The sequence below is a fragment of the Thermobia domestica genome, chromosome 1 (assembly GCF_964235325.1).
Source record: "Thermobia domestica chromosome 1, izTheDome1.hap1.1, whole genome shotgun sequence".
NCBI lineage: Eukaryota > Metazoa > Arthropoda > Insecta > Zygentoma > Lepismatidae > Thermobia > Thermobia domestica.
Genome location: NC_137454.1, coordinates 64,724,716 through 64,751,900, shown reverse-complemented (window position 1 = coordinate 64,751,900; position 27,185 = coordinate 64,724,716). Strand labels below are relative to the sequence as shown.

Sequence of the window (27,185 nt, the reverse complement as noted above, 5' to 3'; positions counted from 1 at the left end):
ATAGTAGATTCCAGTAAATGTTAACATTATATCGCCTGTCGTTTATGTTAACCCGCCGAGTCACATGGTCATGCGGGTTGCATATAAATACGTTTATTTTTACCTATGATGAACTAATAACAAAGGATTTGTACGTATGGACACTTGAATGGTCAATTATCTCAAGACACTGGTAATTAAAAATTAAAGTGATATGATAAAAACCATCTAGGGTCCAAATCCTAATAACCCCCCAAAAATGAAAGAAATTGGTTCAGCCGTATTAGCGTGATGAGTTCACAAAGGATTTGTGCGTTCTCTTTTATATATATAGATATTAATCATGGAAAATATTTGACTTGGCTAGGATGTCAGAATTGAAACGAAGAGATGGATGAATCAATATGTAATACTCCACGTTCTGTGATGGCACTACAGAAGATTGCAATATGATTATTCAACATGTTGTTATTTATTTACAATAATTATACAAAAGAAGAAGAAAGTAAATGATACTACAAAATATATTTTTTCCAAGTTATTCTTTCTTCGATAAACTAAGAATAAAAACAATATCTCGTAAACAGCAAGGGTTCGTACTCTCGGCAACAGATGGCATAATGATCGTGCTTTGCTTATTGCAAAGGTCACGTGCCGTGGTGATGTCACAGCAGCACGTAGACTTTGGTTCTTGCCGATCAAAAACATTCTTACGTTTTCATGGCCAGTACATACAAGAATATTTCCTCTTCAGTCGTTGGAACGAGCTACATACGTACTAGTGGTGGTGAAGCGCTGAATTAACAATTCTGCACAGCTGCAAGTATCCGTGTATTTAGAAGCCGTATTCTACATCGTGAATTTTGAATAGGTTCTTGTTTTCTAAGGTCGCTGCAAGAAGATATATTTCACATCAGGAGTTTGGAAGAATAATAGATCTTGGTTATTATTCTTCAAGAGCTCTCTATTTTGAAAAGCACAAGATGACATGGATGTTGAGAAAATTTTACGAGTATACGACTTGAGTCTACCGATGAAGACAAGTGTATGTATCCATAGAAAATTTTGCGAAAATTATAGTGAGATGCATTGAACACGAAGTTGAGCTAAGACCACCGTGCTGCCATGTAAAACAAATGAGTAGAAGTTTTTTGAACATGTTCTTTAAAAGTAGCATGCCATTGTTTTTCTCTCTCTCTCATTCTCTTTCTCTTTATTTGTTTCTTTCTTCGTAATATATGTAGTTGTAATCAGGCCTCCTACAGGACTCGAAAATTCTCTTGCAGCCAGTACATCAGAAGACCAATAAAGTTTTATATATATATATATATATATATATATATATATATATATATATATAGTGTCACTAAACACTGTTGTGTTTAACACTAAATACACTTTTGTTTCTTTACAGGTAAAATTCAGAGAAAGATCTCGATTGTATCTGATGATGCCCGAAGTTTACAAAGGTCCCCAAGTCCTCCGAGAAATAAAACATCGAATATTCTACATATAACTAACCTTGTTCGTCCTTTTACTATTAATCAACTGAAAGAGTTACTAGCGCGAACTGGAAAAATCGTTGAAGGAGGGTTCTGGATAAATGATATCAAATCCGTGTGTTTTGTTCAGGTACGTTTAGCTATGCTCTTTTATATATTTTTTTATAAACGTGGAGAATCAGTTGTGCTTCTTCGCCAAAGATATTATCAATGATACGGAGAAAATTCAGGATAAAAATGCGAAAGATGAAGAATAATGTGGAAAAGGAGAAACATTGAAAAACTAAAAATATCGTAGTATGGAATATTGCCTAAAAGTGTTTTACGAGCATGATTAATAAGATATTGAACAAAGTTGTTCTACAGTATTTCATTTACAATTCGAAGAAAATCCATTTAAAAAATCAGGATATCATTTTTCAGAAAGATGAAAACAGTTTCATTTATAACTCAGATGATAGGTCTCTTGCAGTAGATGTCCCTTATAAATATATGTGTACATGCATTTTCTTTACGTCAGTAGATGATGTTCAGCATGGTTAAACTATTTTAAAATTAAGTAGTTTAACTGGCAATTAAAAGCAGTTACAAAAGAATAGATCAGCAGTACAATATGTTAATTATTAAGTGCCGGCTTAAAAATTAGGTCGAAAAGATTAACTTCAGCTGGGTAGTATGATGAAATTGTTATTGTAGAAATTGGTGAAAATAAAACTCTGGGAAAGGTGGAAAAATGGCATGAATTTTGGTGCGCATTCCTATTGTGAAGTTATTTTTCAGTATAGCATACACTGTAATTGTTCTAAAGGTCAATAGCATATAAAAAAATGTTTTCGAATTGGGGAGAAAAATAACGTCTACGCACACAGATTTCCAGATCTGTATATTAGTTACATCATTTATCTGTATGTGCTCGTGTTTGACTACATATAAACTTTCTTAGATACATCCTAAGTGTAAACTTAATGTGCTAGTATATGTTCAGTAAGTTTAAATTGTGTTTTCATCTAACGGACTTATCAAATTTTCCTTGGTGAGAGCCGCTGAACGGAAGTACAGAATTGAATTTTGGTGACTAAGGAAATAGAATGGTAATAATCATGATATGGCAGTCCATGGTCTACACTGACTAGCGAAAACATGATCACTTATCTAATACTGTATCTGCTTGTCGAGCTTTGGCTCTCAGGACATGAGCAGTTCGGTTTGGCATGGAAGCAATGAGATCTTGATACGTGGCTGGAGGTATGGCGCACCACATCTTCACATATGTCATTGAATTCCTGTAAATTCTCCGGGGAAGAAGATCGGGGATGATGAGTTTGGATCTGACGTTCAATGATATCCCAACGATGCTCAATTGGATTAAGATCGGGTGAGTTTGGGAACTATTGCAGCAATTGAAATTCTCTTATGTGTTTCTTGAACCTTTGTAGCACAATTTTGGTCTTGTGACAAGGAGAGTTGTATTGCTGAAAGACGCCATTCTTAGCGATATGAATGTACGTAATTAAGAATAGCCTCTCGATAGCTTAGAGCCATCATGGTGCTCTCCACACGTACTGCCACGCCCATGGATGACCATGTAATACTTTCACAAATCACAATGGAGGCACCACCGGCATACGCCATTCTACTATGCATATTTCGAGCAACTATTTTCCTGGAAGACGACAGATTCTAACCTGTCCATCAACGTGATGAAGGCAGTATTGCAATCCATCGAAAAATACGACGTTGTGCCATTGCTATGTGGTACAATGCGATGGGCACGTGCTCATTTCTGTCATTATCGTGATGTGCGGTTAATTGGTACACATATGGGACGTCGGCTGCCGGTGTCCATATCTATTACTGCACGATGACTTGTGTCCTCAGACACACTCCTGTTTTGAGTTGATGAGTTGACTTTTAGTTTAACATATCCTTCATCAGCGAGGCTATATGAGACGGGACCTACTGATTAACGTGGAATCCGAACCACATGAGCTCCCGCCCAAAGGTGCGTACGCTAACCGTTTAGCCATGAAGGAGTTCTACACTCCTGTTTTGTTCACTGTTAGTTAAACCAATATTTGTACCATATTCTGTTATGCTAACCTCAACAATCTACGACGTCCACTATCTTTAATGAGGTGCGGAAGACACTAACGACGGCAACTTGCGAACACCCGATAGACGACGCTGTTTCCGAGATGTTCGTTCCCAGTCGTCTGGCTCGAGGTTCCTGTTACCGGTAGTCCAGCAGTACTATTGTGCCCTGTGCGTCTTGCCCAACAACTTCATTTAAAAAGTAGCAGTTGGTCATAATGTTTTGGCTGATCAGTGTATATGACTGTACTAAAGTTGTATAAATTCTTCGTATATTCTATGTATACAGAGTGTTAATAAACTATATCGACAAACTGTAAGAGATGATTCCTCACATGAAAATAAGAGAAAAAGTTCGTACGGATCTATGAAGGAAAGAGCATAGTTTCAGAGCTAGAGCTGTCCAAAATCTTCAAAAAGGAAAATTTCTGTACGCGCTACTTCGAACTCGAGAAAACGGAGTAACGATTCATAGTACCGAAAATGAAATAATACATACGTAACCTAAAAATGTATATTTCATCAGTGTGTAATCGGTGGGCAAGGGATTTCCGGAATATGCTCCCAATAGAATTGTATGCTCTGATTTCAAGGGGGTCCAAAGTAGACAAAAGGTAAGCCTTAACAGCAGTGAACACTGAAACTTCAGTTGGAAGTCGAAAATGTTAGGAACCGCTAGCACCGCGGTTGTGTTCGGAATAACACGTGCTGCGATGTCTTGTTTCACGCTTTATACTTGAAATAAAGGTAAAATATACCGTGGCTGAATACATCGCAGCACGCATTATTCCGAACACACACAACTGTAGTGCAGGCAGTCTAACGCTTCTGACTTTCCGTTAAAGTATTCCGTCTCCGCTGTTATTAAGGTTTATCTTTTGCCACTTTAGATCCACCTAGAAATCAGAGCATATCTGGGAATTCTGTTGAACGCATGTCTGGGAATTATATCCTGCAGGAAATATGTTACACATCCATTACACATGATGAAATATGCATTTTTGGATTACATATGTATGACTTCCTTTACGGTGATATGTACTGCCGCTCCAGACGTTTCCTCGACTTCGAAATAGCGCTTGTTGAAATTTAGCTTTTCGACGATTTTGAACATCCCTAACTCTGAACTATGCACTTCTGCCCACAGGTTCATATGAACTTTCTCTTACTTTGATGTGAGGAATCATGTCTTATAGCTTGTCGAAAATACATGAAACTTCAAATGTAACAGTAACTAAGAATAAAATGTAAAATGTAACTAAACACTAAAATAATCCTTTTCTGTAAACAGCAAAAGCATAATGGTCTGCTGTACCAAGGTACCACTGCTGTAGGAAAATGAACCAAAAACTAATCATCCGTTTCCCTGCTGAGCTTTAAATTATCAAATTGATCCATATTATGATTTTAAACTTAGGCAAGTTTCCTGTTTTTTCAGTATGAGACCGAAGATCAAGCAATCGAAACTCGTCATGCATTGCATGGTGTTCGCTGGCCAGTATCTAGTCCCAAAAAATTATGCGTGGATTTTGGAACAAAAGACGGTATGGCATTGCATCGAGCGAAGTCAGATGCCGATGCAATACCAAGGAAGACAGAGCCTTTACGGTTGGAGCGGACGGTGAATGAGTGGATGGATGTTCCTAGAGAGAGGGAGAGGGAAAGAGAAAGAGATCGAGATAGAGAAAGAGAGAGGGATCGGGAAAGAGAAAGGGAAAGACCACCAGCTACTCCCGATGTCCCGGAAAGAAGGAACTACAAAGTAAAGGTAAGATTTTTTTTTTTTTTTTTTTTTAATTAGGATAGTTTTCTGTTTTAGCTACTTAAATTTCACCAATTTCCATGCTAATTATAGCTCTGACATTTTATACAGGTACGTAAACCCGATGATAATTCAATATTTTAACATCATTTTAAGTCTGGCTTAATGTTAGTAAAACGTATTTAAAGTATATAAATGTATTTAGAATGCACATTTAAAGTATTACCTTACTGAATAAAAACTAAAATAAAGGAATTATTGTTGTACTGAAGAAAGAAAGTAAATAATTATCGTTTATTATCACTGTTGCGAGCGGTGATAATGTTTAGAAAAAATGTAAGCAAAAGGCTAATACCCTCTAGGGAGTTACTTTCGGAGAACATTATCTCCATTTTCATGTTAGACACAATTCGAAAAGGATGTAAAACAAAGGGAGAAATATGGATGGATAAAAATGGTTAGAAAGGATTTAAAATATACGAAGCGTAAACCTTCTTGTCGGACATAAACAGATATTAATAGTAACTCATTGTTCAATGTTCACTGTTTTTATTGCATTTCAGACTTCGGAAATGAATAGTATAAAGACCGCTCCAAATCGCATTTATGTCTCCTTTATCTAAATTGAGTGTACGTTTCTCTTTATGAATGTCATAAGCTTCTTTAATTTTTCGTGCAGTTGTTGTTTCTGCTTTCTCTGTCAAACATGAATTAGCAATGTTATGGTCAGGGCTTGAAAAATCTTGCTTGGAAGTACTAGCGAGCCAAAAAAATCTACTAGACAGACCATGTTGCAGTCAAAGTGTTTATATAGGACTTGCCAAATGTAAAAGTGCTCACCACTGGCGAGTGGATTTTTCAAGCGCTGGTTATTGTTATTGTCTGTGAGATGCGATGCCAATTCGGATGACTGTTGTAAGCTACAAGATTCCAATGTGCAAATGTGCTCTTGTAAGCTACGAGATTTCTTACAAGTGTAAGCTCAGTACCAGAATAGCTGAGTACGTAAAATTCCCGGACTTCACTGCCCTTTTCCTTCCCATCTAACTTACTGAACTCCTAATAGGTCTATCCTATATTTCTCGAACTCATTTGTTACTGATTTTAACGGGCCTGCCGTATAAAGACTTCTTATATTCCATGTTCCAAATCTCATGTCCATTTTATTTGCTGAGGTCATGCCAAGTTACAGTCCTGGTCCGAGGCTTCTGTGAATGTTTCCGAACAAGTGTCTTTTTAACAGGATGAGGTTGTTAGCCTCACGGCAAATCCCCAAGCTGGAGGACCATTCCTTGTCTGTCCACGACTGTTTATTCTCTATATTCGCAGCTAGCCTCTATATCTAGAGGCTTTCTCCTCGATCCATAACCTGAGGGCGCGCCATGCCATGATGACGGGAACCCACATTAACTTGAGTACCACAGTTTTTATATTTTTCATTGTCTTTTAAGTTGTTCACTAAACTTGCTAAAACTTGGGAATAACTTAGCGAAGAGCTTTAAGCATTCGTATTATTATCTTCGATTACATTCCATCGACTGTTTGCTGTCATTCTCCGTAGTATATACAAAGGAATTTTTACGTTGATTCGTGGATTCATATATATATATATATATATATATATATATATATATATATATATATATATATATTATAAAAACCGTTACAACTTGAAAAAGACCAATTTTTCAAATTGTAACGTTTTAATAATAACATGCATATTCGCCTTCTCTCAAATTTATTTTTATTATATTCCCCATTTGCAGCAACCTCCCCCTGTGCGAGAGTGGGACTTAGACAAAGTGATCCAATTATCCCCTGATGAAAAAGAGCTTAAACTTGAGCGGGAAAGAAGAGACAGAGAACGAGAGAAAGAAAGAGCAAAAGAAAAAGAAAGGAGGAATCGTAAAGAAAGAGGACGACGAAGTCGAAGCTCAACACCGCATGAAGTACAAGGTAAGAAATGTTTCTTGTGGGTGTGCTTTTGTTGTACATGCAACACCGAAATTAAAAGATAAGATTTACTTTTAAAGTGCACACGGGTTTTTTAAGGAATGGGATTCCAAGTAGAATTGGATTGTATGAATGTTTCAATATGACAGGGTAATTCCTCGGCGTTTCCTCCTTATATATATATTGATGTCGTATGTTGGAAGTAGCCTTTTGTGTTGATCGCGGCTGGTATACATCCATAAAGAATGTATGTCAATAAGTTATGAACAATAAAATACACAAAATACTACGGTACATTCCAGGTGAGTTGATAGAAGATCAAAACAGTTTTTCTTCCCATTATGCTCTCGCACATGGACAGCTAAACGTGAATCTTGTTCCTCTTTCCACCATCACCCTTCTCTCCATGCGGAGCTATAGAATGTATGTAAATACAATATGCCTAAAGAACTAATTATAACTTTCATAATAGCGGTACAGATTTTAAAATTAATGTATATATATTAATAAGATAAGTAACATATCTTCTAGTATAATACTAAATTTAAATGAAGTTGTTTTTTAAATCGATGCTGCGAAAATCACAGGGTTGGGAAATGAATGGGTACTTACTGTGTTCATTTAAAAATAATAATATGCAGTTCAAGAGCAAATACAATTTTGTAGGAAAAATATTAGAGCGCTAACATGATGACAGCGGAACTAAAATAATAAGAAAAATAACATGTCTTGTCCAGCCCTCTTATAAACAGATTACATTAAACAGAAAAAGAAAAGGTAGACTTTCAACGAGATTGGTTTGTTTCACCTCTTTTGACTCTTAAATGAAAGTCTCTTGGAAATTAACTGTGTAACGGATGAGTTCATATGTCTAGAAATTCAATTTTAAAAATGCTATCAAAGTCAAACCTTTACTATATAAATAATAATTAATAATATTTCTTTTTAAAAAATTGTAATTTTTGGTAGCGAAATTTGGTAGTGACTAAAAGGAACGGCAGTACCTTCTCAACATCAGCTTCAAGTGAATTGGGGTAAAAATTGAGATTTTACACGATACTATATCATTTGAAAAGTTTCCTCGTTGTCAAGGTTAAAGTTTTGTTTTGAAATGGCAAAGAGGTGGAAAGAACAGGAATTTGTTTTGATTTCCTATCAGCGTGTCTGGAATGGGTATCAGGTACCCAATAAAGTTCTGTCGAAAAGAGAAAGGTGGTAATATAAAGTAAGCTCTAACTTCGAAGTCAGAACCAGACCTATCAGCAGCAGCAACTTTGTCTGGCGCTCAAGCAAACTAAAAATCCCATGGTGGTAGAAGTCCGTTGAATGTAAGCCAAGAGGTCATCCAGGTTTCAGAACCATCGTTCCCAAAGATGTTTGTCTAACGAACGGAACAGATCCTAATACGACAGGGGAATACCTGGTGATCTGATGTGATGCAGTACAGTTTTCCAGCCCAATTGGATAATAGTATCACGATTAGTGTTATGTAGCTTTGCGCTGTCTTGAAGCTGAATAATACCTCTGCGACTCTCAAGCATTAGATTCACGGTTTTCAGTTTTCCATTGTTGCGTTTCAGTTGCTGCTTTGATGGTTTGGCCAGGTTGCAGTGTTTGCGTTGCACAGTATCCCCAGCAACCAACCAGACAGTGTATCCTGCTGCTGATGAAAATGAAATTATATCTTTCAGTTTTACGTCCCACGTTATACCGGGTGGGCTAACGGAGGCATTGATGACGAGAAATGAATGGAATGGTGGAATGAAGAAAGTTGGAGCAAACGAGAGAACCCCGAGAAGACCCACGCACACGGTGTTTGTCTACCACAAAGTCCACTTGAATCGAACCAGGGAGCGCACGTACCAGAGGTGAACGCTCTACCACTGAGCCACCGTGACCTATTCTATTGATGTGGCATTTGTTGCTTGTGAGTTCATTTAGTGCCTGTGGAATGTCATAAAGAAAACTCATTTTTCATCTCATGTCAGCATTCTGTCCAGAAAATGATCCTTCCCTGCAGTACAACAAAGAAACACAGGCATTTGCTTGTGTCGGTGTCGGGCTCTGGAACCCATCGTCCTACTTAATGGTATTTTCCAGGCTCATAGAGCCATTTCTACCCTGCAGTTGAATGCTTCTCCCAGTGGCTTGTGGTCATCCCGTGCCTGTGTGCGTCCGTAAGAATTCTTCACCGTTCTTAAATTTGTTAAACCATTTTTGTACTATATCAATCAATATATGCATATTACATACTAATTTATATAAAAAAGCTAATATTGTTACTTGTGTGGTGCGTCGAGGGTTCTTCAAACATATGGAAACACTGTTTCTGCAAAGAACATAGAAGTTTTGTATACAATTTGTGTAATTCCTCACTATCTACTAGATTTCGAGCTTAAGTGCTAAAGTTATGCGTTTTATCGAACACAAGAAGAACGAAAGAAAAATTAATTAGGAAGCGGTTTAAGAAGTAATCCGAAGGATTTCATGAATGTAGAAATGAGGTTTTGTGAAATACAGTGTGTTTGAAAAAGAACTCCCTATTTTTAATGTGTCCTAGAATCTGTACAAAGTGACATACACTATTCTAGTTTGTGGTGTCTGATTCATCAACTCTCCAAGTTTAGCTCCCCTGCAGTTGGCAGGTCTGCTTGACCTTGAGACGACACCGGTGCTTTTTTTTTTCCCTCTGTTTCCTCAGTTCAGTCCAGGCAGGCGTGCAGTGCAGAGCAACTCAGCAACAACGTGTACTCCGCAACAGAAAGCGCAGTATGTTATTTGGCTTGTGAAAACTGAGTCAGTTATAACAGTGCAACGTAATTTTAGGCGTCAGTATGGTGGTGAACCACCTACAGCAAAAACTATCCGTCATTGGCTAAAGTCTTTCAAGGAAGCTGGTAGTGTTTTAAAAGCAAAATCACCAGGTAGACCGAGAACTTCTAAAGATGTTGTTGAACAGATCCGTGTTTCTTGTGTTCGGAGCCTACAAATTGCAACTGTTACATGAAATTAAACCTACTGATAAAATCGAAAGATATGAGTTTGCTGTTGACTTTCTACACAGAATTGATGATTATGTCATTTTTTTTTTTAAATTCTCTTTTGTGATGAGGCTACATTTCATGTCAGTTGAACAGTTAATCGTCATAACTGCAGAATTTGGGGGCAGAGCATCCCCATGAAGTTATTCAGCATCAACGTGACTCCCAAACTTAATATCTAGTGCGATTTGATGGAAGACCGTGTGATTGGTCCTTCCATTTTTGTAGAAAAAATAAACGGGGACGTTTACTATGACATGCTGACAGAGTACATCTTTCCTCAAATGGATGATATTGAGGCGGAAAAGAGGCTTGTGTTTTTCCAACAAGATGGCGCCCCACTTCATTACAGTAACCATGTGCGTGCGGCTCTTGACACTCGCTTTCCAGGAAAGTGGATAGGCAGGGCTGGCCCAATACCTTGGCCACCACGAATCCCAGACTTAAATCCACTGGACTTTTTCTTTTGGGGCCACATAAAAAATGTTGTGTACAGTGAAAAGATCAGAGACATCAATCATTTACGGGAAAGAATCGTCGCGGCGGTTGGGGCAGTTACACTTGAAGTGTTGGTGAATACGTGGCGAAAAGTGGAATATCGTCTCGACGTGTGCAGGGCCACGTTGAAAGGGCCAATGAATCCCACGTTGAAATCTACCAACATTAAACAAAAGTTGAAGGAATTCTCTTTCATGATATGTACTCATGATGTAAGTTTTCAATCATTTCCCAATTAAATTTATACTTAAAACTAGGGAGTTATTTTTCAAACACCCTGTATATCGTAAGAAAATAATATCCCTTGACGTCCCGAACAGGTGACAATATCCACTCTTGTTCACAGTTGTACTGTCCGCTCATTATCAGATTGTTACTGATGCCTGTCGTAATTTTCTTTCCGTTTGTTTAGCGGTTGTTCCCATCATAAACCAAATAGGCCTGTATCACGCTATTTAGTATTCCGGTGTTTCACAGACTATTACTGCCATTTCCGTTTACTTGTGGAAACCTAACCAGCAGGCTGCAAAGGGAAACCCTCACTAATACGTTACCAATTTATAAAAGTATGAAATGAAATAATAACTTGTTACGTTATCCTGCATTAAATTTTGATTAATCCAATATTCCGTCTAATACCCAGCGGATAACGTCAGAGCTTCACCTTTTTGTTGCATGTATATACTGCTTTCTTACATCATCTTAAATTTTCATGTTTCAAATTTGTATCTTAAAATTCTTCTACCATAAACTCGTGAAAAAAAAAAAAAAAAAATACTTAAAATATTGATAAACCTCCACTTCAGAAATGTGCCTGTTATTTTCACTAGTGCCAGATACTGTGTTTCAGCAATACAAAAAATTATTGACACATATCTCAAAAACCTCATGCTTTAGGCTACATGAATCATGGAAAACACACTTAAATACAATACCACAGTGAATTATCACACAAAACTACCTTCACGACGAGTAACAAACCGTAATTGTCTGTTTTCATTAAACTTGTACATTATTAGGTGTACGGAGCACCGCAACTGTGTTGAAATAACATTTTCGTTTGGTTAACATCCATGGTTATGCTCCGAGGCTATCGGAGACGTTGATGGATGGATGATCATGGTAGAATTAAGAAAAGAGAAAGAAACCGGAGAATGCAGAGGACTACATACGGTGTTTGTCCACCACAAAGCCCACTTGCTAATTGTTTTGGATACCTAAAGATATGTGCAATTAAATTGTCTGCCATTTCCACTTTTTTTTTTTAACGCACTTAAACATGATTCCAAATTAGTTGAAGAAATTTGTTAGACATTTGTTGAAGCTTCATGTTATTTTATAAATACGTGTATGACGTAATCCCATTGATCAAGACTACCCTTATTCAAATTTAATTTTCTATTTTTATAAAATATGATTCAGAGACTAATCTTTCGAGAAATTATGAAGTTTTGTGAAGAATGTTGACTTCTTTGATGGTTTGTTTTGAATCGTATAAATGCTTCAATAACCCCGAAATAGCTGTATTCTTGTGCGTGGCACCAAAATCAAACTTAAATAAGGGCAATCTTGGTCAATTACGAAACCGCCAAACCTCAGAGTTTCAACAAATAGGGGATCTTTCTTCAATTGATTTGGGATCATGTGTGCGTTAATATAAGTAGAAATGGCGGACAATTAATTAGTACATATTTTTGGTATTCGGAACAGTATTGTTAAACTGCTTGTTATTATCTAGTGTAATCTTAGTTATTAAAGTCTAAAGTAACAAAGATAATTTCTGGAAAAAAAGATGATGCACGACGCTGTCCGCAGGGTAATAGACGGACGAAATAGCAGAACAATGAAGATTTAACACAGAATAAAGGGGACATATTTTATTTAATTTCATATTGACTAACACGTTAATGTTTTATCATGTGTTAAAAAATGTTTTATCGAAACGAAAGTGCTAAGAAGTGCCGAGTGCCATACAAAAGTTTTTTTTTTTTTTGGGGGGGGGTGTGGCTAATAATAACTATATTTTTCGTGTTATTGCAGGAAACATCAGGAAAAGCATAGTCAATACAGGTAAATGATGCATTAAAAAAGTTTACCTAAAATACCGGTAATAGTGTTTGAACTTTTTTTAATGAATCACTTACCTTCTGAATTAGAAATGGGCCACCTAATTTGGACACTATAAGTGACGTCGAAGAAAATATACGAGTACAAATTGTGTAGCACTAGCAGATTTATTTAACAAAACTTGTAACTCTTACAAGGTTAAAAATTACAGTGTTATATAATAGTACAGCATCGCATATTTTTGTAAACTAATAAATAATTTACAACTTTCAGCTCGTAAATCTAAAAAGAAAGAGGAGGATGCACCAGCAAAGCTTCTAGATGATTTATTCAGAAAGACAAAGGCCACTCCATGTATTTATTGGCTTCCTCTCACGCAAGAACAGGTAATCAGATCTATATTTTATTTCTTTGATTAAATTATTATCAGTTTGAAAATACAGAGAAAGTAATCTCAATTTTTTACTTAATTATGTGTTAAAATTTAATTGAGATAAATTGCTTTTGAACTCGCTGAGGTGAGGAATCAAGTCTAGTGTAGTCCATCCAGTAGAGGTCAGTGTTATGGTAGGATATAAGTAAAGCTGGTTTGAACTACCAAATTTGAAGAGAAAATAAGTGCTCATAAGTGTATTTTTAAGACATACATGTTTAAAATAATTTTGAGCTGTAATTTTCGAAATTTAAATGCTAGTATATTCCTGAAAATATAGTTGCAGGGTGGTTCAAAAGTTGTAGATTTTAACATAACAATTGCAAAGTATTAGGTCCATCATGTCAAATTCTTACGGATTCTCGGTTAGTCAAATGACAAAATGATAACTTTTTACGCATGAAGTTTCGAGTATGAAATAAATTTTCCGTTTAATTGTATCGTAATGCTGTCTCGTATCCATAAATGCCCTCCCCGCTGGGCTAGTGGTTTACGTGTGCATGTAGTCTCAGCTTCAATTACTGGTAGAACAACATTAAAATTTGAGTACATTACGGTGGACCTAAAATTGTTGGTCCACGTCTTGTATAACGTTAGTTTCGTGTTATAATAGTAGAACTTACGTGATTGTTGTGTGGGTTCTAGTTTATTATACTCTACAATCACCTAAATAATGTCTGTATCAATGTTTGTTTAGTTGCTTATTATTTTGATTACTTTTTCTATATTAACCTTCATCAGGATGATCAAGAAATTTTAGATAAGAGAAGGTAAATGCCCCTTAATATTTCTTGTCTGACACAGAACACTCACTTCGCGTAATAATTCATTGGCCCATACGGAACAGTTCGAAGCGATAAATTAACTTTACCGTAACATTTAAATATATTTGAATTAAAGTGAGCATAAATATAGAAATACAGTACATTGAGTGCATCATAACAAATCCAAATCTTACTTAGCTATTTGTTTTAGTAGAAAATTATATACGGCATGATGACGTTTTCATTTTTAGATCAAAAGATCCAATATATTTCAATCAAAAATTTTCTTGTAAGTGTTTTTGATCAGTCTTAATATTCTTGGCCAAAATCGCAATCTTTTGATCTTTTGTATCATCCCTAAAATTCTTGCTATTGCATGCATTCGTATATAATTATTATTAATATTTCTCAGTTAAAGTTCCTTTCACTATTTTGACTGTTTATATATATATATTCCAGGTTTATCAACAAATGGAATCTTCTATATTCGGTTCAGAGTCCTAACCACCGGCCATGAGACATCTTTGGATCCATGTATGCTCAATGTAGCCAAAACACACTATTACTGTATTTTTTGTAAACAAATACATACCACAAATTTTCTAGTTAATGTATTACTAATAAATTATATTCATCAAAAATATATGTATTAAGGTATGTTAAGCTCTTTTTTATGTAATTAGTAATTGTTCCAATCTCTATCCAGATGTCCTTTATTGGTATTTAGTTCTCGTTTTTTGTTGTAATATACCGGTAATACACTTGAAATGTTTTGCTAACCCTGAGATAGCTTCTTTGTCTTCTCGGGACTTCCTTAGATGTTCTTTAATGTATTGTTAATACAGGATGTCCCACATAAAACAGGTACGATTCACTATCTGCCTTTCACCCAAAAGACATGTTTTCAGTACTTAATATATAAATGTCTCAAGTAACAAATTTGCAGATCATATGTCACTATATTATTACTTCTTATGTAAACTTCCTATGTAAAACTTTCCGGTTTATAACAAATACTTGAAGCGCCATCCACCAACATCCAAGCGTGGCTGCGCTCGTAATAACATGTTCTGAGAAACACGTTGCAATTCTGTAATCCTCCATTTCTTATACAGATCTTGAATTGTACTGGTTGTGCTGTTATAATTCATGCTTAATACATTAACTAGAAAATTTGGGGTATGAATGTGTATTCAAAAAATAAGATAATAGACTGATTTGGCAACACTGAGCATCTATCGATTCAAATGTCTCTTGGCGATTGATTAGGGCTACGAATCAAATATAGAAAAATTTATTTCCGGATAAACCTAAAATATAAAAAGAGGATATTTAGGTGAACTAACGTTGTACATATATTCTTAATTGTTGTATATAAGAAGGTAATAAGAGTGGCTTACAATTTTACTGAGGAATTAATAGGTGAGTAATTTGTTACATCGTAATGTGTTCCATGGGACTGAAGTCCTTCACCAGGATGTATTAGATGTTAATCTTGAACTTCTAATTAGACTCAACATATGTTTTGTTTCTAGGTTTATAGAAAATTTGAATGTCACAACGATTTCCCGGGTGAAGACCAAACTAACTTGCAGTATGTGAGATAGGTCCTCAGGGAAAATCCCGGTGTCAGATTCGAGCGTATTATGAATATATTCCTAGTGCAGGCAGGGCCATTTTACAAACGACAGAGTTCTTCCCGTGTTGAGGTGCTAAAGAAAAAGATAGACACAAAGAATAAATTAAAGTTTCAAACGTCAGACGCTCAGAAAATTTCGCGAACATAAGCATCATGCATCAAAACCAAACTCAAGCACAGGTATAGTCATCACAAGCTCTTTAATGCTACCAAATTAAATATTAAGCACACTTACAACAAAATATTGGTATATAAATGAGATCTCGTTAATATACTGTATTTAACAATACGTTGTAGAAAATGCGGTCTATGCAAAGATTACGAGCAAACAGGGTTGGCAAAAACCATGGTTTTTATTGAAAAAACTTTTTTTTTAAATAATAATAATAATAATAATAATTTGCTCTATGTATTTATATCACATATGGACAGAAATAAGTTTGTTTCGCCTTGGTGTTATTGTGCAACAAGCGGGTTATGCTGAAAGGGGTCACATAAGCTTAAAGCGGAAATCAAACCGCTTCTCGGCTTACATCCGAGAGAAATTGTCCTGCATTTGAACTCGAAACTGGGACTAATTGGGCACAAATGCGATACGTCTGCCGTCTCACTCAACAAGGACTCCTGATAAAAATACGTTGTACCGATCTTTACATACTTGTTAATATACTTGTCAAAAGTCATTTCAGAAGGACAGAAAGATAAACAGTTACACAAGTGAAACCATTTTACAGAATTACATATGAACAATTTCAAAATACTGGAGAGTACAGAAGAACTAATTTAGTCCCAAGTTGGTTCACTACGACTTTTATTAGTTCAAGTTAAAGAAATACGACGACTTAATTTGCATATCAGTAAGAAAAGTGAAAAAGATACGAATTATTTGAGTCCACTTTGGTTCTGACCAATTTATACATAAATAGATACCAAATATACTTCTGATTTCAATAAATGCCTCTCATGGGGTTTGTATGACCCCCAAACAAGTACGACATTTCGATGTATTTTATCAATAGTAAATATTATTAAAACGAAACAATATTTAGAATTTGTCTTTGATTGCAACTGCATAACAATAATAATAAACTATTAAAAAATCACAAAAGAAACATTCATAAACTTATTAAAAAAAAAAACAAAAGTTGCTTTTGTATTATAATCTCTTTGAATATTGAATGGGGAATTTAAGTCTGAATATAATGCGAATAATATACGGGATAACCCACAAATGTGTGTTCATCAAGAGTTTACGAACACTTACACTGTTATGAACATTTTTCACTTTTTGGTTTAAACCAGTTGGTTTTTATGAAAAAAACAGCTGGTTTAAACCAGCCAACCCTGCGAGCGAAATTTCTACTAGAATTCTAGTTTCTAGGAATATAGAAACTAGAGAAAAAGCACTTCACTGAATAAAAATTATTCCAGTGCACAGAAAATCGTCCTAAACACTAAAATAAAATATTGAATATATAGTAAAATATGATTATTATAAGTTACTTATTTACATAAATCTGGAGAAATGTTGGAATCAATCTGAAGAATACGTTCGTTTCCGTGTGTGTAATTTCTAACAAAAGAGTACTTGAATAGGTTAATCTTAAGATTTTAAAGTGGACATAGTGTACACGCTAATCTTTACTCCTCTAATCTCATTTCAGATCGCAGTCAAAGAAGAAATGCGTCGAAAGCACATGGCAGAGCATGAGAGGAGAATGGCTGAATTGAAGAAGGCTGATAAAGAACGAGAGAGAGACAGAGATAAGCAAAGATACCAGCGACGAAATGAAAGAAATCGACAGCGTCCTGCCTCGAACAGACGTCGATCTTCAAACAGTCCTAAAAAATAAAATTTAAAAATTCAACAAATTACCAACATGGCTGAAAACACCCAATTCCAATCAGAATTTGTTTCTGTGGAATTGATTGCGGAAATCAAGACAACAGGCCAGAGGTGGCTGGATCTCAACTCTATGGCCCAAACTTCCAGTTACTAATATTTTGCATTCATTTGCAACTCAAGGCATTGTCTGGAACGATCTTGTCCAGGAACAAAGTAGAACGTCGGACAAGCACCACTACTGCGATTCAAAACTGGTCGGTTGTTAATTTGAATTTATTTTTGTTTTTTAATTCACAGTTGGCTTAAGTTTCATGATACTTTAATAGTACACTTAAATAACTCGGAATCAATTTCAATTTTCAAAAGTCGTAGATATTTTTCGTGCTTTTCAAAAGATTAGTATTTTAGTACCTAAAATCAAAACGGATAAGCTAATATTTTCATAGAATTATTGAGAGATGAGTTAAATTTTAAACAACTTGTTTTCAGTTCGCGACAGCTTTTACTTTCAAAACAAAATAAAATATTTAAGAAGTATCAGTCCCCTTCAGGGAACTGTGATAGTAACGTAGTAATCAGAGTACTATAAGCCTTGAATTTACTCGTAGTTTTGTATATATACTATATATATAGATAGATATCGAGCCATGTTGAGTTAGGGCTGTATTGACAAACATACGTAACGTCTTACACTTGATATTAACACAAAAACCAACATTACAGAAACAAACACTTAAGGAGGATGCTGTTACATGTGTGTGATATTTTAAAAAGAAATGTTCCTTAACTTTCCTAATATTCTATACCATTTTTCCCGTTCCCTTTAATTTTTTATTTTTCTCTCACTCCTGTTGTAGAATTCTCTTTTCAGGTTTTTTGAGTGCAGTGGAGAATATGGTCAGTCAGTCTTTGTGCAGTTTGTGTAGTAATAACTGCAGTCATTTGCTTTTATCTCATCAGGGAGTTGCCTCGAGCTCCGGAGAAAAGCAGTTGGGCTTTAGGGTGTTAATGTGTTGGAAACATATGGCATCACCAAATGCGCTGGGGAAGTGTCGAGATGGGGTTCATATTTTGATCATGACCATGAAGAGATGATGCAGATGATCGTAAAGAGAACAAAAAATTGTAATGTACTGCTCGCCGTGAATTTACATGTAAGATTTAATATGTGAGACTTCGAAAAACGTTGAGCTATGAGGAGAATTAAAGAAAAAAATCGAATCATAATTACACTTTCTATTTGCAAGCTAAATGATTGAAGAGAGCTAGAAGAGTTGTTGAGGAGGACACTGGGAAACAACAACAAAAAATTCTTAAAAAATTGTGCACTTATCCATCTACTGAACTGAAAAGTAAGTCGATATACTTACGACTGGTATGAAGAAAGTGATCAGTGTATTAGGGAAATGTATCGAACGAACATAAACTGCAAACGTAGTATTAGCATAATGTGCTGAAGAATTTTAGTTATTAAAACAGTGGCGTATGTTTGGCGAATTAACTATATGTGAAGTTTTATTTGTAGTTACGTTCAATCTGTGGTGTTTTATGTGCGCGCCAGATCATTTTCGATATTTCAGTAATTAATTAGTTAATTACAAATTGTTTTTCAATTTACAATATATGTTTTTTTATTATTAAATTATACCCTGTTCCCTATGTGCACATCAGAAATGTGCTATAAATACGAGGGTGATTCAGAAATAATGCCTCCTTTTATTTTTTGTTTGACAGATAGCACCGATATAGGTGTCAGTGGAAAGCTTGCAGTGTCAGATACAAATGGTGGCCTCATTTTTCAACATAATCCCCATTACGGGCATTACACTTGCGACAATGCAAAAAAGGTTTTTCATGCCTTTGGCGAAGAATTGTGGTGGCTTCTGGCGATACCATTGCCGAACTGCAGCTTCAACGTCCGCGTCGTCCCTAAAGGTGATCCTTAAGTATGGGGACGAGCCAAAAGTCGAAGGGCACAAGATCCGGACTATAGGCAGAATGAGGTAGAATGTCAACATCACTTTACCAGCAGATGGGACAATATATATTTTTTTTTCGGAGATCAGGACATGTGGCGGTACTCCATCGACTGACGCTTCGTTTCCGGCATGATGTATCCACCACTCGTGGCCGGCAATGAATGTTCCTGGGTGCACAACTTTCCATAATCAGAAATTCAGTGACAGCCCGCTATTTCAACCGGACGTCAACACTAGATGCCATGGACTGCTCCATTAGTATGGAACGAGAAGACATAGGAAGTTGAAACAAGGGGCATTCTATAGCTTAAACATCAGTGCATTAGTGGTAAACAGTTTTCAGTGTGTTTACAGTACTATTGGCCATATAGTGGGCTTGGAGCATTACTTTCTGGATCACCCACGTATTCTGTTGACATGTTTCGTAGTACGTAATTTAACGACACTCAAAATTATTTCCGGGGAAATATTGGAAACAAATGCTAAGAAAACGAATGTGTTTCTATAATTAAAAAATACAACCCTACTGACATTGAAGTAATATATATCAAAAACTAACCTGGATTAATGTTCCTTTTTAAAAGATTTTTTGCCGATGTTTCCAGTATGTCCCACGGGCACACTTCGGGGCTAAGACTTAAGAATATCCTTTATGCTATTATTCTCATGTTGATGTTTTAACAAAGAGTGGTGTGAAAATATATACAAACTCAATATTATAGTAGTTAGTACATTAACCTAAAAGCCGCCTGTTCTGTATTTTTTAAAAATAATATCTAGCCCTGTAATCTGTTTTCCGAATATTATCCAGGTAGTTATATATATATATATATATATATATTACAATGTGATCCATGCGCTCAAAAATTACTAATTAGTTGTCATAAGTTCTCTGATAAATCTAAACTCATAAGTGTTCAAAGCGTCATTTTCATCTCGTGACAAAGAAAATGCGGCGCAGTGATGGGCAAATGCTGTAGTAGTTGGCCGAGCAATCAGTTAGTACATGTGAAAAATAACATTAGAACTGAAATACGAGATATGTTCAAAAAGTGTCGTGTCGTGTTGGCAAAAATACATTAATTGATTTGGTAATCCGAAACACAAATCCCCTTCGAAGTAGTCTCTTTGGTAATGCACACACTTCTCCGAGCGCTCTCGTCATTTTTGGAAACTCTTCTGGAACGCAGTTTTTGGAATTTTGAGTAATTGTGTAGTCGCATTACGCATGCCTTCTCTTGACTCAAATCGGGTCCCTTCTGTGGCATTTTCAGCTTAGGAAATAACCGAAAGTCACATGGAGCCATGTTGGATGAGTAGGGAGCCTGACGACACACAGGAATATTGTGTTTGGCGATGAAAGCCTGAATCAAATTTCGCGGACACGTTTCTCATGCCCAAATTCTCGTTTAGAATTGAATGGTTTCCGCTTGGGTATCGCCAAGCTTGGCAAAATTTGATGCAATATCGCTGCTCAAGTTTTTTTGATCATTTTACGAAAAAAACTTAAATCCAACGACCGCTCACTACATATCTTCACTCGTTGGCCGACTATCACCGAGCATATTGCCGATCCCAAACATTTCAGCATTCGCACGCTATCCTGTTTTAAGTTGGTCACAAGGAAGCAGCTGAGGTTAAATTTACATCGATTATCATTGAGGGGGGGGGGGGTCAAGGTGGAATAAAACGAGGCCCTGCGGGGCTTCTAACCCCCTTCGCTCGCTCAGCTATGTTTCGTAACGTAAGTAAATCACTTTTTTGAGTATAATTTTCATCTTATTTTAATGAAAAAAAGTGTTATGATTTTTAGAAAAAAACTTTCCTTGGACCAGGTTTGAACCCGCGCCAAAAGCCCGCTCGGCTACGAGGGACAACCACACCTGGCGTTTGCTTTCTGCCTGCTATATGTATGTCATGACCCTTGGTGTCGCATCTGTATCGGCCAGTAAGATCAGAGGATAGCTGAAACGTTTGGGATCCGCAAATATGCTGCCAGCTACCTGCGAGTGAGAAAAATTGACGACTGTGCATGAGTGCCCCCTCTATATCTACACTGAAGAAAGTCTCCCGCGTTTCATTGGTTTACGCGGGAAAAAGTTAGGTTCGATACTTTTTGAGCACACCTCGTAAAACCTTTTCTTCTGCATTCTGTTGGCACTAATTCATTTTACAATGCCCACCCTGACATTATAGAAATTAAGGCATACATCACAATTGAATACGGTGAAACTTCTTACACTACGTACAGTAGGGAATGTAACCTTCGTTCTATTCTTATGAGTTACATATCTTGTTAAAGTTACCATTTATCTTTACTAACCGGGTGATTCTCGTCCAGCACCAGCAAGAAAGAAAAAAAAAACTTTCATTGCTTTACAATTACAAAGAATTTCAGTAATAATTACTAAAAGAATGATCATGTATTCCAGATCATGTTGAAAAAAATATTATTTTACATCCCACGATTATGCGCCGAGGCTAGGGGAGACGATGATGAGATTGGTGATAATGGTGGAATGACGAAAATGGAGAACTCCGAGACAGTCCACACACACCACAAAGCCCACTTGACGAGAACTATGATCGAACCAAGGACTTCACAGAAATGAGCGCTATAACACTGAGGCTTGTGAAAACTAATAACTACTTCAGTTATACTACTTGCCAACTCTAAGGCCCTCTATACACTATAGGATAGATCGTAGGAAATTTCTTAACGATATTTCCTAGTCAAAATCCCAACGTGTATGGCATCATAATGCATGCCATTTCCTATGTTCTGAACGATCCTATGATATTTCTCTTGTTTAGAGCACGCACTATTTCAGAAAGCAAATTCGTAAGATTTCGATTTAAGTGACAGGTGAAAGAAAGTTAGCTTTACATATATATATATATATATTAGAGGTGTGTAATTGATCAATTGACAAACATGGGCATAGTTATCATGGTGCTATACTATTTTAGATCTCGCAGATTTGTAAAGTGTAATATAATTTTGAAAGAACATTTACAAGAAACCCAAATATGTGGTCGCTGTACCTGTGAGTTTATTTTGTGAGAAATGCATGTTGAACTAAAGCACGTAATCAGGAGAGCAGAAAAATCTTCACGTGTATGGCACAAAAGGGCAGAATTTTCTACGAGATATGTAACATTTTTCCGAAGATAAATAGTGAGATATTTCCTAGGATTTATGCTATAGTGTACGAGGTATGTTAGAAAAGTAATGAGACTGATTTTGTACTAACTAAAGGTTTTGTTTTTCAAACAACAATGTTATCCCCTTCAAAGTAGTTCCCTTTGGCAGCTATACACCGGCGGAGTCGTCGTTACCACTCTTGGTAGCAGCGCTAGAAGTCTTCTACTAGTATGGCTTTTAACTGGTCGGTCACAGTCTTTTGAATGTTCTCCAGAGTTCCAAAATGACGTCCTTTTAGGACATGCTTCAATTTCGGGAAAATGAAAAAGTCACAAGGACTCAAATCAGGTGAGTAGAGGGTGTTGAGCAACAACAGTAATGCGTTTTGAGGTCAAAAATTCACCGATGGAAATGGCCGTGTGACAGCATTGTCATGAAGAAGCATCCACTTGTCTGCAATGTCTGGTCTCACACGAATCACTTTTCCTGAACCTTTCAAGGACACTTTTGTGAAACACTTGGTTGACAGTTTGTCATTTCCTCATGCGACATTTCTTCGGCCGAGGAGATGACTGAGTGTGCTACTCTTCGCTTTGCCGCTTTGTTTCAGGATCGTTCTCAATTATCCAGGATTCATCATATGTGATCACACGAAGAATTCTTGGTCGTTGACAATCCTCTCAAGAAGATCAACGCGCACGTTTTTTCGATTGTCCTGTTCAGTTGAAGTTTTTCGGTACCATTTTGGCACAAATTTTTCGCATGTTCAAATCGTCGGTGAAAATTTGATGTACGGTGAAAGTGTTTAAATTTAACTGTTCACTCATCATCCTTATTATTAAACAACGGTCTGATCTCACAAGAGCCCTCACACGTTCGTTTTCGTCAGTTTTTGAAGTTGGAAGGTCTCCCTGAGCGAGGTTCGTCTTCAACTGTTCTCGGCCTTCTAAAAATGATTTGTGCCAGCAGAAAACTTGTGCTCTTGATAAGCAATGTTCCCCATAGGCCTGTTTCAACTTTTAAAAAGTCACACTCGCGGATTCACCAAGTTTAACACAAAACTTTATTGTACAACGTTGCTCTAAATTCCGATGCTCCATTTCTGTAAGGCTAGTTTTAGACGGAAGCATTTATCGTAACAAAAATCGTATCGTCGATATCCTACCGTGTAAAGTAGCAAATGCTATAGCATTTCACATGCCATGGCATTTCTTGTCAATAGAACCTGCTGTATTCCGTAGCATTTCTGGTCCGATTGCACCGCGTGGTGTGTTGAAAGGAAGAGAAAAATTTTGTGCCAAATATCCATGCTCTTGTTTTGTGTGGGAAATTGAATTGTATTAAAGAAAAATGAGTTGGAGTAGGGATGTTATTTTTATGCTGATTGAAAAATATGAGGATCATCCTTGTTTGTACAAAGAACTTTTCGAAGACTTCATTATCCATACGCAGGAAGTTCTTGAATGCAATAGGATCCTCAGTCTTTAGTTTTTTCTCTACTATAGAAAGAACTGAAATATCACCCCTCCGCAATAACTAATTCTTTGCTTACATACTTTGTGGTTTTCGCTTTTTAATATAATCAGCGAGAACTGTTGTTACAACCACTATGGCTTTAGTTATTTCACGCTTTAGTTTCGGAGCCATAATTGCGCTCTTCTCCAGTGATTTGTTTGCGACAAGATGCTTCTCACAATGCTACCGTGTAAAAGCACCATATACTTTCGATGCCATAGAATATTATACGAGATTTTTGGCAGTCCATCTGCTGCGAGCAATGCTACGATAAATGCTTCCGTCTAAAACTAGCCTCATCTAAAACTAACACATCTTCACTGATGGCGCTGTCAAAAATAATATATTAGCTGTACGGAGTTGTAATTCGGACCGAGGAAGTGGAAGGGATAAACTAACCGGTTTAGCACAGGCCGGTAGACACAGTGTTGCCAGTCTCGTTACATTTCTCAAACCTTGTATAGCAAGTCTAACCGGGTTAATCTCCCGGCTAATTCTCATACACATTTATCGATTTTTGTTGCATTGACGACCACGAGTGGAAAAAGTTGTGCTTAAGACCCAAATGTAGGGAAAACTTTTACACAGTTTTTAATCACTGATTAGAAGTAGGATGAGCAGTAAAGGCATATGTCTTCCTCGAATCATGTTTTTCGTATCAGCAACTTCGGAAGTAATGGGTCGATTTGAATGTGATTTTCTAAATAAGTTTAAAAGAAATGTGTATTTTCTACGCCTAAGTACCAAATTCATTCACTCGTTCCGAAATTGTTGACAAAGTAACATGGAATAGTACGTAAAGTTTTATAAGTCAATAAACTTAAGACAGCTTGCTACCAAAAAAACTCCACCTACCTTGCTTACGACTAAAATATACACTTGACAATGCACTTTCACTCTCTAACCAAATTTTCAGAAGGTCTCACATTTCCTTCTTTATGAAAAATTGATACATATTAAAACTGAAATGAAGCACGCACACGAAACATGAAAATAAAAATTCCGAAACTTTGAGAAATTGGATCATATGGAAAATAAAAACATTATATGGTCCCAGTATTTTATTAACAATGAACACTATACATAAAAATAGTACTATATCAACAACACAGCCACTTGACAAAAATGCATGAAAATTGCATTACACATCAAAAGTGTTTTTGTAATATATGTTATATAGAGTTATGTACAAACTTTTGTCAGTATAAGAAAACTTTAATTAGAAACAAATAATAATAATAATTTCGAGCTTTTAAAACATGTAAAAAGATACTTCTTAACATACAATATATATGCAATGATTAAAGCTTGTTTGAAAATTTTTATACAATTATGTCACTGAGATCAAGTAACAGTTATGGCAGGAAACAGTGATATGTAAAGCTGGATCTAAATTAATCGTAATTCAGTGAAGTTACTTGAGTTGAACGACAGTGAATTCTGCGGTATGGATATATTACGACTACATTAAGCATAATTTATTAATATTTTCCTCAGTAATGCATATTTATTAAGTGAAACAAATTAATATAAAGCTTAATATGATAACTGTTGAATTCCTAGTCGCCTATGCTTTTCATTTTTCCTCAGTAGTCAGTCCACCAACCGAAAAATATATATTTTTCTGCTTGAACCTTATGTAAGATTATTAACTAGTTAACGAATCACCATACTATTTTTTTTTTTTTTAAAAAGTAATGTGACACAAAGATATTTCGCCTTATGCAAAGTCGTTTTGACGTATGATTAGCGTCATACTAAAGGCCTGACTACTGCAGGAAACATGTTAGTCGAACTCTTTAGTATGGCACTAATCACATGTCAGAACGACTCTGCATAAGGCCTATTATGTTTTGCAAAATCTAAAATGAAAATCTTGAAGATTTTTAAAAGTGACCGACCTCTTAAGGATTTACATTGTATATTCCCGGAAGTTCAAAAAAATCCTTCATAATTTTCGTAAAGACACAATTACATACTTATTTTCTATAGCTAAGTTATGTGGCTGATGTCTAACTCCTCAAATAGGAAATAATAAGTCAATAAACTTAAGACAGCTTGCTACCAAAAAACTCCACCTACCTTGCTTACGACTAAAATATAACACTATATTCAACTGATACTAAAATAAAATTTTTACTACAACTTCTTCTTTAAAAAAACCTAAGTTCATAATGCATTCACTATACACACAAGATTAATGTATTGAGTGATAGCAATGTGAAGCACAAGTTATTCATTCATATATATACGAGGGTAATCTCAAAAGTATAACATCTCTAAAGTGCTTTGGAATCATGGAAACTTTTGTATTTGTTGTTTCCTTCATTCCTAAACAAGCCTACGCGCGCCTTGCTGGGATGCTCAGTCATGAATTGGCAGCCGGTTGTACTGAAATTTACGATGAAGAAAGGAGCGAGACCGTCGCGAAGGTTGAGCAAACCAGTGACTAGTAAGATCAAAGAACATTCGGTCGAAACGCGCTTCAGCGACATCGAATTGGTGAATATGAAGTTTAGCGCTTCCTCGAATTCATGGCGGCAAGCTGGTATCACAGGGCATACTAAAACTGTCACAGCGCCTACACAAACGTATCGACCGAAATAGCAATTATGTACAAAACTAGATATAGTACAAGTTTTAAAATGATGTGAACATTATTGAAAATAAACTACTAGGAAAAAAAAGTGCACTTACTTTTGGGATTACCCTCGCAAGCAAGTTAGTTCCGGAGAACAAAGCAAATTCTAATTTATGCAAGTTACTCTTCTAATAACGTCTCTACTACACATGACTGCCGACAACTTAGCTCTTGTTACTAGACAATGGTGGCACAGAAACTTTAAAAAAAAAATAGTGTCAAAAGATAACAGTATCCGTCGCATCAGGTATATTCTACCTTACCTGACATCCTACGCATGTGTAAAATGCATTTTTTTAAATCTTAACCTGTACTTTAAGCGTTATTTAA

At 36.1% G+C, this 27,185-nt stretch overlaps 1 protein-coding gene across 4 annotated transcripts in view; it reads left to right on the top strand.

The window, feature by feature from the left end:
- Window positions 1–19,195, top strand: part of LOC145685602 (uncharacterized) — a 52,636-nt gene extending 33,441 nt beyond the window's left edge. For 3 of the 4 annotated variants that reach the window (XM_081758002.1, XM_081757997.1, XM_081757992.1), the window contains exons 10-14: window positions 1,394–1,611; window positions 5,011–5,340; window positions 7,101–7,290; window positions 13,167–13,279; window positions 17,394–19,195. In XM_081758002.1, the coding sequence (XP_081614128.1) occupies window positions 1,394–1,611; window positions 5,011–5,340; window positions 7,101–7,290; window positions 13,167–13,279; window positions 17,394–17,582 (1,040 nt within the window). In that variant the 3' untranslated portion in view covers window positions 17,583–19,195. The remainder of the gene's footprint in view (window positions 1–1,393; window positions 1,612–5,010; window positions 5,341–7,100; window positions 7,291–13,166; window positions 13,280–17,393) is intronic. The other variant, XR_014131460.1, reaches the window with a different exon arrangement.
- Window positions 19,196–27,185: the final 7,990 nt, after the last annotated feature.